At 40.8% G+C, this 14,677-nt stretch overlaps 1 protein-coding gene across 1 annotated transcript in view; it reads left to right on the top strand.

The window, feature by feature from the left end:
- The first annotated feature begins 1,707 nt into the window (after window positions 1-1,707).
- The window catches only part of OSTM1 (osteoclastogenesis associated transmembrane protein 1), a 30,170-nt gene continuing 17,200 nt past the window's right edge, over window positions 1,708-14,677 (top strand). Inside the window, exons 1-4 of the mRNA XM_089664857.1 lie at window positions 1,708-2,394; window positions 5,835-5,946; window positions 9,286-9,380; window positions 11,575-11,697. Coding sequence (XP_089520983.1) covers window positions 2,050-2,394; window positions 5,835-5,946; window positions 9,286-9,380; window positions 11,575-11,697 — 675 coding nt within the window. The 5' untranslated portion in view covers window positions 1,708-2,049. The remainder of the gene's footprint in view (window positions 2,395-5,834; window positions 5,947-9,285; window positions 9,381-11,574; window positions 11,698-14,677) is intronic.

Raw genomic sequence — 14,677 nt, forward strand, 5'->3', positions numbered from 1 at the left:
CCACGCACACATAGACTGTAATCAACGTTTTTTGGCTGGGACATTTTTTGACTGGTAAAAAAAACCCCCAGGACTAGTGGGTTTCTAGAGGAGTTTTTTAGCTGTAAAAACGCTCTAACACTGAAAAACATGGCAAAACGAGGTAAAACACTGCAAACTGGCGTATTTGGATGTTTTTTTGACCAAAAAACATTTTTTTGAAAAAAAAAGATACAAAAATGCTAAATACACAACTGCAGAAAAACACTGCTAATCGCAGCAAAACGCAGCTAAATGCTAATACAAAAACGCTAAAAAAAATGAAAAACTCACATTTTTAATGTTCTAATGTTACCAGCGTTATCAAAACGCCCAGTGTGCATGGAGCCTTAATGTGTGCATGAAACAGTATGTGGTAATTAATTTTCTACAGAAGACTTCAAGCACAGTACGGTGATGAGAAGCTCAGCTGCAGTAAGACATTTGAATGGTTTAAATGTTTTAAAGATAACCTTACGTTCGACACAAGAGACAAATCTTTCCTAATTTTACCTATTCATACCAATTATGGGGCACTACTCCTCCTATTGATACCAATGATGGGGCACTATTCCTCCTAATGATACCAATTATGGGGCACTACTCCTCCTATTGATACCAATGATGGGGCACTACTCCTCCTATTGATACCAATGATGGGGCACTATTCCTCCTATTGATACCAATGATGGGGCACTATTCCTCCTATTGATACCAATGATGGGGCACTATTCCTCCTATTGATACCAATGATGGGGCACTATTCCTCCTATTGATACCAATGATGGTGCACTATTCCTCCTATTCATATCAGTTATGGGGCACTTTTTCTCCTATTGATACCAATGATGGGGCACTATTCCTACCACTGACACAAATGATGGGGCACTATTCTTCCCACTGACACCAATGATGCGGCACTATCCCTCCCACTAATACCAATGATGGGGCATTATTCCTCCCATTGACATCAACAATGGGGCATTATTCCTCCCATTGACACCAGTGATGGGATGCTATTTTTCCCACTGATACCAATGATGGGACACTATTCCTCCTATTGATACTAATGATGGGACACTATTCCTCCTATTGATACCAATGATGGGGCATTATTCCTCCCATTGACACCAGTGATGGGATGCTATTCCTACCAGTGATACCAATGATGGGGTACTGTTTACTCCCACCAACTCCGGGACATTTTCTTCTCCCACTGGCCACAGTCCGGCCCCCCAAAAGTTTGGAGGACAGTAAAGTAGCCCTTTTTTTAGAAAGTATGGAGACCCCTGGTTTAGGCTCACAAATGCTAACATGCTGGTTTGTTTTTTTGCCATAAAACTTTTCATTTGAATAGAAATGAGCCCAGTAACATTGTAAAAGTCCGACTTGGGCGCACCTTTTGCTCTGTTGGTGTTAGAGCATTTTTTTTTTCTTTTTATGTGCAATTGATAGCCCCAGCGTGGGCGTGTTTTGTTGCTCCTGTCTTAAACTGTTTATAAATTAATAAAAGTCGGACTGAGCACGTCAAATGCTTTTTCTACTTGGCAGCATACGTGTGCTCTGTTCAGTGCTGTCTCTGTGTGATAAATAAAGCTGTGTGAGGAGTTGGAGCACACGACTAGTATGCATGTAGTGGACTGTGGCTGAGAAAGGGTTATGTGCAGAGGCCCCTCCCCTTCCTCCTCTTCTGCACACGGAAGTGCTGGGCTCAGGAACTCATCAGCTGCCTATGGTGCATGTTGTGTCGCTGTGTGTGTGCAGGGCTGGTGGGCAGTGAGTACGATTGTTGTATGTGTAGGAGAGGTGTGTTGTGTATTAGGCAATGCTGGGTCATGTTCTTATACATAAGCAGTGAAGGATAGCTCCTATCAGAGTGACTGCAATCACATGTAGCACACAGGACCCTGTACTGTCCACCTCCAGCCAGGCTGTGTGTATTGTCATCATCTGTAGATCTCAGGGATCAGGCTGCTTGCAGTAATAGACTCAGTGGGTGAGTGCTGTGTGCTGCTTGCACCTCCTAACGGTATGATGACTGGCAGTGCACTGATCATGAGTCTTCTGCTCTGTGAGGTCCCTCTGGCCATGGGGTGGCTTGTTAACCCCCAGATCTCTGACAGCTCAGACTTGGCAGCACGGTCAGCATGGGCAGAGCAGCTCTCTCTGTCTCTACTCCCACCCTACTCCTTGTCCCCCGATCACCCAGTGGATCCCAATATGTGTATCCAGATCCTCCATGAATTTGCTAACAATAGTGGCGATCTGAGCAGCTGTTTGGCAAGCATGGCATGGCCCGTGCGGGTGTGCCAGCATTGTTACAAGGAATACGCACAAATCAAAGCGACAATGAACAAGATCGGAAGTCCTCTGCAGGTTGGTCATTTCATTTCTGTTCACTTCCACAGTTACTGGTTACAGCTTGTGTAAATCCATGACGTTTTGTCAAAGCTCATTTAATAGAGAAATGCCCTAAATTAGACCCAGCACCAGATATTTTTATGGTAACTGTAAGTATTTATAAAGGCATTTTTTTTTTTGATAGAGTAAGGGAAGGTTATAACCTCTGTAAAGTTTATTTCTGCCATCTGTTTCCCATTGGGGAGATTTCACTTCCTGTTCCATAGCCAAAACAGGAAGTGAGAGAAAATCCCTCCAAAGTGAGGGCATGCCTGGTTGTCACCAGGGTCAATGGAAATAGTGGCCACATTGGAAGATTCCTCCTTTATTACTGATCTGGGGACAATTTACACATATATTGTACAATCACAGCAGTCACTGCCCTCAAGTAGCTTACAATCTAAGTTCCTTAACTCACACTTACTAGGGCCAATTTACCTACCAGCATGTCTTTTGGAGTGTGAGAGGAAACCTGCATAATGAGAACATACAAACTCCAGGCAGGTAGTGCTGTGGTTGGGACATAAACCAACAACCCTGGTGCTGCCAGGCAGAACTGCTTAGCCACTGCATTTGGGGTTTTCTTTCACTTTAGGTGATAACAGTACACAAGACAAATGCAGAGGGTAATTATCCCCAACAGGCACAGACAGCAATAAAAACTGATAGGTCTTCTAGTTCCTCTCCACTCTATCCAAAGTTTAAAAAAAATTGCCTCTAGTCCTTTATCCACTTCCTATCCAGCCCCTGTATATAAACGGACGGGAGTAGTGCAGGGGTGGGTATTTATAAACGTCTTCCGTGCTTGTGCGCACTCCGATCGTACGGGACATCTGTGTGAGGTCCCAGTTATGTGATCACTGATTGGCCAATCAATGATCACATGAAGAGTAGTAAGCAAGATGTCACTTCTGACATTATTGCTTACTACTAGTGAAATCTGTGAATGATCACAGAGGTCACATGGTACAAGGCTATTCACAGCAGCCTTGAACCATGTGACAAGCTGTGACCAATCACAGCTCACACAGTATTTTCAATGGCTGCAAGAATGCAGTCAGAGAGAAGGAGAAATGATTGCTTTTACAGCCTTTATGGGTATAAAAGCAATCAGTGTAAAAAAAAAAAAAACACTTCATCCCCACCCCAAGTAGTACAGTGTCACTATGGTGACACTGTACTGCTAGGGTGACAGTATGTTAAAAAAAAAACAAAAAACATAAATATTGAAAATGTAAAAACATTTTTAGAAAAATTATTATTTTTGGTTATAAACTAATTTGGGTTATTTGTTTTTACTAAAAAGATAACTGAATACATTTTGGTTTGATTTATGAAGAAAGATTATTTGCAAAATTTTATAAGAAAAACCCTTTTTTTAAAAAATCTTTGGACTTTTTCATTTATATAGCAAAAAAAAAATCCCAGTGGTGAATAAATACCACCAAAATAAAGTTTTATCTGTCTCAAAAAATGCTAAAAATTCATATGGGTGCAGTGTTGCACGACTGCGCAATTGTCATTCGAAAGTGTGATAGCACAGAAAGCTGAAAATTGACCTGGACAGGAAGGGGGTAAAAGTGTCCGGAATTGAAGTGGTTAACTGTGATGAATGGAAGGTCGCACATCATTGGATACAATTTTATTCAGCCACCACCAGACTGCAAGGAGGCCTGACCCGGTTTTTGGGCAGAGACGTATTGCCGGCCAGTTGTGGATGCATAAAGTTTTATCCAGTGACATCATTGGTGTGCAACCTTCCATTCATCACAGTGACGGTACTGAAAGTGTAGACGGGCTCCATGGTCAGATACGTTTGCATTATATAGCATATATAAGAGAGGTGCAGACTCTTAGTGTGTTGGCTCTGACGAAGAGGCTGAGTCCTCGAAACGTGTTAGCCAGTTGGAAGTCCAGGGTTCCATTTTTTGGACTTAGATGCACTGTGGATTGGACACCACTGTTTAGTGTGATGTGCCTTTGTCTTATATGTCCATTGTGAGTATGATACTTACTTTTTACATGTCTAATAAAGTGTTTGAAATTTTTTAACAAATTGTAGTGCCTATAAAGTCCATGGTTTTTGTCCAATTTGTATTCAATAATTTTGTCCAGTCCATTTTTGGAGTTTTGCGTGGAATGTGTCAGATTTGGCTTTTTGTCTCTACACTTTTTTTTTGTGTCCTTGTGTCATACCAATGCAAACAAAAGAAATAAACATGAGAATGCCTAAACATTTTGTAATTACAACAATTTTCTGGGCAAAGTGGTGCATTATCTGACAGAAAAGCAGGGGTGCCAATATTTTTGGCCGTGACTGTATATATGCACAAATGTTTTACCTTTTTAATTTCTATTTTGAACTGTGTGTTTTTAGGTGAGGGCTTACATATACTTTAAACTTGGTAGCACTGTTCTAGGTTAAATAGCCTGCTGTAGAGGGACTACATCCAATACGTTGCTGCAGTTGCTCCGGTATTGTTACAGCTGACCCCACCAGCTGTCAAAATTCAATAGCAGAAGTGAGAGATTCCTGAATTAACTATCAGGATATGGCCAGGTTTACCCTACAAAGGACAGGCAAAGACTCATGCCAATGGAGTACCCAATGGGTGACTCAGGCTAACAAATTACACCTATAACAAAATATTATGTTTTGGTGGAATCAGACCCTAATGCAAATAATGAAGCAGCAAAGCATGCTTATCCCTGTGCCTGTGTGGGTTTCCTCCGGGTGCTCCGGTTTCCTCCCAAACTCCAAAGACATGCTGGTAGGTTAATTGGATCCTGTCTAAATTGTCCCTAGTATGTGTATGTATGAATGTAAGTTAGGGACCTTAGACTGTACACCCCTTGAGGGTTAGGCACTGATGTGAATGTACAATATATATGTAAAGTGCTGTGTAAATTGACGGCGCTATATAAGTACCTGGAATAAATAATAAATATTATGCAGAAGAAATAGTGCTTACTCTTTCAATGCAGTATTTTATTATTGCACTTTGCTTGGAGCTTTCATTTTTATTCAGCCTTTGAATGTTTGACTGTGAGGGGAAAATGTGGCAACTTGATGTACACAATTTGTTTCCAAATATTACAGTTTTTCTGTGAATAAGGATCAAGGAAGGAAGTTACAAAGCAAATGATTTATGTTTCCCAGTAGGTCATGTGAAACATTGCAATCTTCCTCTCTGGTGCATGTGACTCTGTTCAGTGTCTGCTTCTGTTTAGTAGCCTGGTTTTTAACCCTTAAATATAGTTTGCTGCCTTGTTAATGTTTTTAGTTCCTTATTCAATAAAAAAAAAAAGACTTCTAGTCAGACTAAGGTTGCTTATTCTCTTCGCATTTTCATTTTACTATATTGTTCTGTAAGATCTTGGCTTTTTGTTGTCATTTCTAATGTTTCTATTTACAGAATAGCAGCACAGTAAGTTGTGGAACCACACTGCTTCGCTCTGATAGGGTTCAAGTTATTGTTGCTCTTTATAATTTCTTTGATGATGTGTGGACTGTTTCAAAGTGTGCAAGTGAGTATTGCATAATCTGACTTAGTTTCTGTTATTTCTATTTTAACATTTTATTACAACTTTTTCTTCTGGTATTCACCTATTTATTAACATGCAAGGCCTATTACATATAGAGTGTAAGGAAATTCTATCAGGTGTTTTATTTTTTTTTATTGCTGTCTGTCCCCATTGGGGAGATTTTCCTTTACGTCCTGCCTTGGTGACACTTGCTGAGTGAATAGGAAATGTGGGAATCTTCCCATCAGGGACATAAACAACATAATAAACCCAATACAGGTTCTAACCCTTGTATACTGTACTTATAAACTCCTTTTTTTGTTTTTTTTTTCTATTGTCTGTTTTCATACTTTTTTTTTTTTTTCCAATTTAAATATTTATTAATTTTTCAGATAAACAAGTTATACAAACATACTCATTAAAACCTTAGCATATTATCAAAACATTTATCGTTTCATCCCTTCCCCCTCCCCCCTTCCTATATACCACCCACCCCCCCCCCCCCCAGTGGTGTATTTAGGTTTTGTGCTGCCCTAGGCAAAACAAAAATCGGACACCTCCCACCTGAAATTTTGAGCAACAACACCCCTATACCCCCCACGGAGAAATCACTCACCTATGCAGCTCTGGACATCCGCAGGAACGACAGTTGGGCTCTGAGCCTTTCTCAGCTCCCACTTGGTCCCCATGCCGCAAGTGTCCCTTCTTCCAGGGGGCAATGCTGCTCCCCTGAAAAATGCCACCCCGGGCAACTGCCTTGTTAGCCTTGTGCTAAATACACCCCTGCCCCCCCGTCCAATCCCTGACCCCTTCTGCTCTGCATTTTCCTGTTCATTTCTGGAGATCGTAATCCCTGTAAAGGAAGAACAAAATATGTTTCCATATTATTCTATGTTAATCCCCCATAACCTCTAAGGCTAGCCTTGACTTTTTGAATTCCTCCCATTTGTTCCATCTTGTATGGTGACTCTCCATCTTATCTTCATTCAAATGATAAAGTTCCTCCAATTTACATATTTGATCCACCCAGTTGAAATGTTTTCATAACCATTAACAGAAAGAGAGAGGATTTGGCGAACTATTATGGGGAAAATAATGGCAGCAGTAGGAACCTGACTGAGATTCTAACCCTTGCCCAGTCTATGAAAACATTTAGAGGAGTTCAGCTTGTAGTTTTACAGCAATTTAGGCTAGAATGAATTATCCTTGTAAGGCTGCAAGCCCATAGGATATATCAAAGTCTTACAGTCCTGCCTCACTGAGCACATGGCCATGATTGTAGCTGCCCAGGACCTGCTGGCAGTTGGACAGTTTAAAGCTGGTACACACGGGCCAAAAAATGGCTGAAAACGGACTGTTCAGCAGGAACCTGCTGACTTTCAGCTCGTGTGTACAGCTGCCTGTCCAACAGAAGCCCGCTCTTACAACTAGCTTCTGTGAAACAAGCATGCTGGAAACCAGCAACTGATCAGCGCTCGCAGTCAATTGCTGCAAGCACTGCTCAGTGTGTTGTGGAGGGGGCAGTCCCCTTGTCAGAACACAGTATCTCAGCGGGGAAGATTACCACACTAACATTGCATAGGTAGTACAGCAGCCTCTGTTTTTCTTCGCTGGGTTGAATGAAATAAACTTAACGTGTGTACCTAGCATTACTCTTAACTGTGTAGCAACTGTGTGCAGCTCGGTTTGTACTGATAAGCAAAAACAGGTGTTTCTATGTTAGTGCTAGTTAAAATGTAAGCTTAAAAATATATTGTACCTAGTGCAGTTATCAGGAGCAACTAATTACAGTGTATCTCTCCTGGGACTCCCTCTCTCCATTGGCTCCCACTGCTGTCTACTACAGCTAGAAGAGGGGGGTGGGGCCAAACCACAGCTCCATGTGTGAACAGACACATGGAGCAGTGGGTGCCCCCATAGCAAGGTGCTTGCTGTGGGGGCACTCGACAGGAAGGAGAGGCCAGGAGTGCCGTCAGAGGAGAAGAGGAGGATCCGGGCTGCTGTGTTGAAAACCAGTGCACACAGCAGGTAAGTATAGACATGTTCGTTATTTTTTTTCTTTTAAAAAAAAAAATAAGCCTTTAGAATCACTTTAAACTTCAAATTCTGCTGTTCCGGTATTGTTTTGGTTCTTTCCCCATCTGCAATGGCAGCATAATGACCCACCACCTGGGTGGTATGTTTTTCACAGCCTGGACTCAAAGGAAGTGGGTTTGATGATAGACATCAATCAACCCTGAAGAGGACTGGCGCTGGATCTCAGAGTGGAGAGTCTGTGGGAAACGGACATTAAAAAAAAAAATAAAAACCCCTTAATTTCTTTTTTGTCATAGTTTCTTCAAAAACAGTTGTGATGTCATGATAAATGAAAATTGCAGAATGCGTTATAGTAACACCGAGAAGCCCACATTCATTGCTGGTGAATCAGTCACTGTCATTTTAAAATACAGGCACCTAGAAGATTCACCCGCAGTAAGTGTCAGATTCACTGCTTTAAGAATATGCCCCTAGTTATTTTAACATTTTTATTGGTCAAACTAGAAAAAAACATACAACATTCACTGCTTTAATAATATGCCTCTAGTGGTTTTAAAATTATTACTGGTCAAACCTAGAAAAAAATATTTATGTTTTTACTTTTTCCTTAAAATCTAGAGACCTATGTAATACCTACAAAACACTTTCAAAAATAGTAGTAAGTGATAGTTATTGCCTATATGTGAGAAGTGAAAATAGCTATGGAGCATTCGTTTTTTTGTTGTTTTTTTTTGCTGGGATATAGAGATTTTTCATGTTGCTTGTGCTAGGAAGAACAAACAATTTTCCAATCTCCTAGCAGTTTTTAAAAGGGTGTACATTGCCTGTGGCACATGTGTAGTGCACTATACTCTGGGTTCGGTGCCCGAAATTCAGCAAGATATCTGGAATGCAGCTGCCTGGCAGGGACAATGGAGTTGTTCTGGTAGGAGTTCCATCAGAAGCGATTGCTAATAAGCTGAGATCCAGGCCCATTAAAACTGTTGGGGAAGGTGGCACTGCCAGTGAAGGGAGTCATGAAGGACAGCTTGGATCTGTTATAGCTGGAGTAGCAGGTGAGTACAGTTCTGCTTCTGTTGGCTTTACCATTCCTACTATCCATACCACCAGGGTGATTTCCTGCACAGAATCATATCAGATTTCCCTATATTATCATTAATAAATGGTAACCTCTACTTTAGCCTTAATTTCATGGTTGTGGCTATAATGTAAGTTTTATGTTATTTGATTCCTATTTCTAAATATATGACATAAAGTGTTCAAATAATATAGGTAATGTTCCAGTATGTTGCTTTCATTTCCCAGGTTGCTTGCAGACGAACAACACAGATGTACTGAATACCACGGCTGAATTTATGAACTTATTTGATCAGTTGATGCACTGTTTCAACAGCTCCTTGGTAAATTCTCTACTTTTCATGTTCAGACTATTTTTGGTACTGTATATACCGACCAGTTTGGTACCTGTTTTTTGCATATATTTTTTTTCTGTATAATTAAACAGGCCTGATAATGCCTTGCACTTATAAGATTTGAGATAGTAAGGATTAGGAAGTGACACTTTTACTGTTACTGTTTCTCCTTAATGTTTGGAAACCAAATACTTGCCAGGTTTGTTTCGAATAAGGTTTGCATGTTTGTCCAGTGGTTATCACTTCTACCCTGCTGTCCTATTCCTACTGGGGCATTGTATTCATAAAATGTTTGATCTAGCTTTGTTATTATGAATTTGCTCTGGGTGCTCCAAACTCCTCCCACTATCTGTGTGCGTCTGTTGCAGGGACATTCGCTTAGAAGTTTCTTTGGGGCAGGAGTTGATGTGGCTAGTCCAGTGTCTCCAGTCTGTTACAGAATTCCCTGTCATAGCATACTAGAATCTGATGTTTTATTAACCATCGATAATGTGGAAGGCTTGGAGCTTAAAGTGTTACTAAACCCACAACAGTAAAATCAGTCTGTATATGCAGTAAAGCATGCTTGTTATACTCACTGTGGAACCTAAGGGGTAAATCTCCACATTGTTGAAAAAGGCAGTTTGATCCTGTATTCTCTGATTTCCCCCCCCCCCCCCCTTTCTTCTACTGTCCACAATCCATTTTCTGATAGCACAGAGCTCTTTGAGTCACTCTGCATATGCGCTGTTTGGTGTGTATGGCTAGAGAGTTGTGTGTTTTTTTGTTTTTTGTTTTTTTCCCTTTGGGAGGGTGCATGTGATCGGCACAGGGCCAATCAGCACTGTCCAGACAGAGGGTCAGGGGTTATGCAGCCTCATAGGACAGTCAGGAGAGAATGAAAACTCCTCCTACCAGATTAACCAGTGCTCAGCTGGACACTGATAGTCACAAGACTGCTATATACTGCTGATGAGAAAAGGTATTTAGCAGTTTGTATTTACTAAAATAATAGCATTTCCATATTCTGTGTATTGTGGGAGACCGGGTATAGTGAATGCAGGGTCCTCGGTTTAGAAACACTTTAAAGATACAGCAACCTCGCCTATACAGGACAAAGTATCAGTGCCTTTTTAAAGGGTCCTCAGCTTTCTGGTTATACTCGCCGCACCTGCCCTCCCTTGTAGCTCATCCCTGATGCAGCTGGCACTGGTGTCAGATGCTATTGGAAGTTAAGACGTTGTGTCATGTGATAGTGCTCTAGTCTACTAATTGGCTGCTGGACCTGAGCACTATTACATGTGAAGCATTTATATGCTACCTCATATCTAGAAGCACATGGTATTGTTGCTGGCAGCGAAAGAGCTCTAGTAAGATGAGTACAACTGGTATGGGTCCTTTCTGAATACACTATCACTGCCATGAATGAGGTAACAGTGTGTTTTTAAAAGAGAAGCATGGGATTAAAAAAACACACACACTTACTCAACTAGGTGAATGTAGCATTGGTCCCCCACCACCTCTAAAATGGAGAACTGAGCCTGTCCATGCATCTGAGTGAATTCCTACATTAAAGTCAGGATTTTGCCAGAGTCTGCACCGGCTGACTGACGTTAGCCAACAGTGGACTTAATCCCACTGTCGGCTGAATCTGGGTCACAGGAGTGCAAAACTAAGTGCACTCTTTTGGCCCACAGAAGTACGGCCAAAAGAGCTTTGGTCCTTCTCCTGTTTAAGTGATGATACTTGGAGTGATCTAAACCCAAAAACATTTTAATATATTGCAACTTACCAGTCCATAGGTCTGGTGGCTGCATTAGTGGTTCCCGGGCATTTTTTCTTACCCTAACATTTGCACATATCCTGTCCCAGTTTGACAACGCTCACATCTATGATGGAGCACCCTGGGACAGGGCTACAGAGCACCTCCCCTCTTATTCATATTAAATAGACCTCAGATAACTGGGAACAATGTAACTGATAAGAGTGCTGCACAGACAGTTCTCCAACTCCTAAACTATCCACACCCTATAGAGTGTGTTAGCTCTGTATAGAAATTAATAACATTTCTAAGCTTGGAATCACAGTTCTCTGATCATTCCATGTTTTGTTATATGTCTGGATTTACAGTGTATTTATAAGATTGATAATGGTGGATACTAATCTATTAGAATAATTGAAATTATTGTTTGTTTTATTACAGGGACCAGATCATGGCAATTTTTCAAATGTTTGCCGTCTTTGTAATGGTAGCTACGGGCGTCTTAATAATCTGTACACTGTATTAGAACATGGCAACCAGCTGTGTATCGATTTAGAAGATGCTGTAAGTAATAGCAGTTTGTAATTCATTGTTACAGTATAAAAATATATACCAACCTACTACATACAGCATGTAGTTGTTAGATTATCAGTATGGTGTTTTTTTTGTACATGTTTAAAAATCATTGTAGGCCTGAAGATAACCCCGATTTACGAACGAGTTCTGTTCTAGGAGAACGTTCATAAATCGGATTCGTTCGTAAGTCCGACAAAGTGAGTCTTATACACCTTTGACACAAATATACAATGTAAAGCATAACAAAAAAAAGCACATAAATACTGTAAATAAACTATTTTTACTTTTACAGTTTCCTTCAAATGGTGGTATAGTATAGCACAACTGTAAATAAACTATTTTTTACTTTTACAATTACCTTTAAAATGGTGCTACAGTACAACTGTAAATAAGCTTTTTTTTACTTTTACAGCTGTACTGTACTACCATTTTAAGGTATAGTAACTGTAAAAGTATTTTTACTTTATCAGTTACCTTTAAGATGGTGGTAAAGTACAGTACCACAACTGGCAAATAGTGGAAGAGAGTTACTAACTGCAGGAGGGAGGATAGGTGGGACATGGTGGAGCTGAAGGATCATCAGCAATAGGAGATGGAGGGCAAGATGGATTTTGTCCCACACCTGATGTTGATGTTGTTGGAGCTGAAGGATCATCAGCAATAGGAGATGGACGGCAAGAAGAAATTTGGCCCATACCTGATGAAAGAGCTGAAGGATCATCAACAATAGGAGATGGAGGGCAAGATGGAATTTCACTCGCACCTGATGTTGATGACACAGTTTTTTTGATGGATTCAATTCTGTCTACCTTCTGGAAAAAAATATCCAGTGATGTCTCAGTAATAGCTCTTTTTTTTTTCTCATCATAGATGAGTCTGTAGCACTGGATGGCATTCTGAACAGCTACTGTAACCTTTATGTATAGTTCTACGTTGGGGTTCTGTGCCTCAAAAACTAACAGTGCCTTTTCAAGTAAAGAAAATCCCCTTGCCATTTCCTGTGTTGTGAATCTCTTTTTGGTTCTTCAGTTACATCTTCTTCTTGGCTCTCTTCGTCTTTTCGCTGGGCCTCTAATTCCATCAGTTCCTCATTACTAAGCTCCTCATGTTGCACAGCAAGGAGTTCAATGAAGTCGTCCTCTTGCAGATCTAGCTCCAGCTTCGTGCTAAGGGTCACTAAGTTGTTGAATACCTCTTTGGACTCCTTACCCATCTTCTCAAGTCCATGAACTTCATGGACAAACTGAGGGCAAAGGTTCTTCCAAACTCCATTCATGATGACAGCCGAAACCTCACGACAAGGAAAGTTGATGTTTTTTATGGCCTTGTAGATGTTATAGTCCTTCCAAAATTGTCGCAAGGTTGTTCCTGTTTCATCAATAGCCTTCACTGCCTGATGAAAAGTGTGACGTAAATAATATTTCTTGAAAGTTGCAATAACTCCTTGGTCCATAGGTTGGATGAGCGCCATAGTATTCGGTGGCAGATGCACTACTTTGACGTTGGGATGAAAGCATCCATGAATTGGGGGTGACCTGGTGCATTGTCAAGCAGCAAAAGAATGTTGAATGGGATATCTTTCAATATTTCTCTATCTCTGGGATAAAGTGGTGGAAAAACCAGTCCTGGAAATGGCCTGTGTAACCCAGGCTTTGGAGTTACTCTTCCACACAACAGGTAGAGAGCCCTTGGCTATGTTTTTGAGGGCTCTTGGGTTCTCTGAATGGTAAACTAAGAGAGGCTTTAGTTTCATATCACCGGAAGCATTGCCATCAAACAACAGAGTAAGTCTGTCCTTTGCTGCTTTGAAGACTGGCATCACCTTTTCCTCTTTACTAATGTAACTTCGTTCTGGCATCCTCTTCCAGTACAGTCCTTTCTCATCGATGTTAAAAACCTGTTGGGATAAATAAGAACCTTCATCAATAATTTCTCTAAGTGTTGCTGGAAATTCTTGGGCAGCTATGATATCTGCACTCACAGCCTCACCACTTACTTTTACATTGTGAAGGTTGGCTCTTGAATAAGCATTAAGCTGAGTGAGACTCAATGCTAATGCTGATCTTGCATCCACACACTGAGAAGTTTCTCCATCTCCTCTATCACTTTACCACGCTCTTTGGATATTATTGTTGACTTCATAGGCACAGCAGACTTTACATGTTCTATGATCTTGGCCTTGTTCTTTAGAATTGTGCCAGTGGTTGAACGTTTCATGTTATAAGAACAAGCGATGTCTACCATATTTTTGCTATGGTCCAAGTTCTCCATTATTTTCACTTTTGTTTCCAAGGTTATTGCTTTGCGCTTCCTAGCAGTCCCCTCCACATCACCACTGCTTTTCCTCTTGCTTACGGACATCCTGGGCTCTGTACAGTAGACTATCGCACTGTACACTATCACACTGTACAGTAAACACACCGCAGCAAAACTGTGACAATGTGCAGCTGTGACAATGTCCGGCAGACATGTGAGCTACTTCCATGATTTGTTTGCATCTATGAATGTTCGTAGTGCGAGGTCCGATCTTATCTGTGTAAGTTCGCAACTCGAATGTTCGTAAGTCGGGGACTTGCTGTACATGATATTGTTTCTGAAAGTAGGCACTCTGGAGAATAAAATAGTGGTAGTTTAAATTCTTTACATTACATGATATTAGCACAATGGTTTTCCAAGCAAAAAATTTCAGTAAAGAAATACAATAAAGTTAATTTTAGGGCACACAAATTAAATATATAGAAGATGAGGTTGCAGTAAATGGATACCCAGCATGCTCAGCCTTAAAGCTGTGTGTGCCTGTGAAATGGTGACACACTTTGGTACTCTATTTTCCATATTTGCATATAGTGACGCTTTAAAAGCCCTTACAAGTCACCAGTTTAGAATTAACTCTGAATAGTGGGCCTGGAATTATTGCTGTCACTCCAGTGTGCAGAACAATATGTAACATGTAGCGACAGTTTCATGC

This window comes from Staurois parvus, unplaced genomic scaffold (genome assembly GCF_062004578.1).
Source record: "Staurois parvus isolate SC_StPar_1 unplaced genomic scaffold, SC_StPar_1.0 ptg000048l, whole genome shotgun sequence".
Lineage (NCBI taxonomy): Eukaryota > Metazoa > Chordata > Amphibia > Anura > Ranidae > Staurois > Staurois parvus.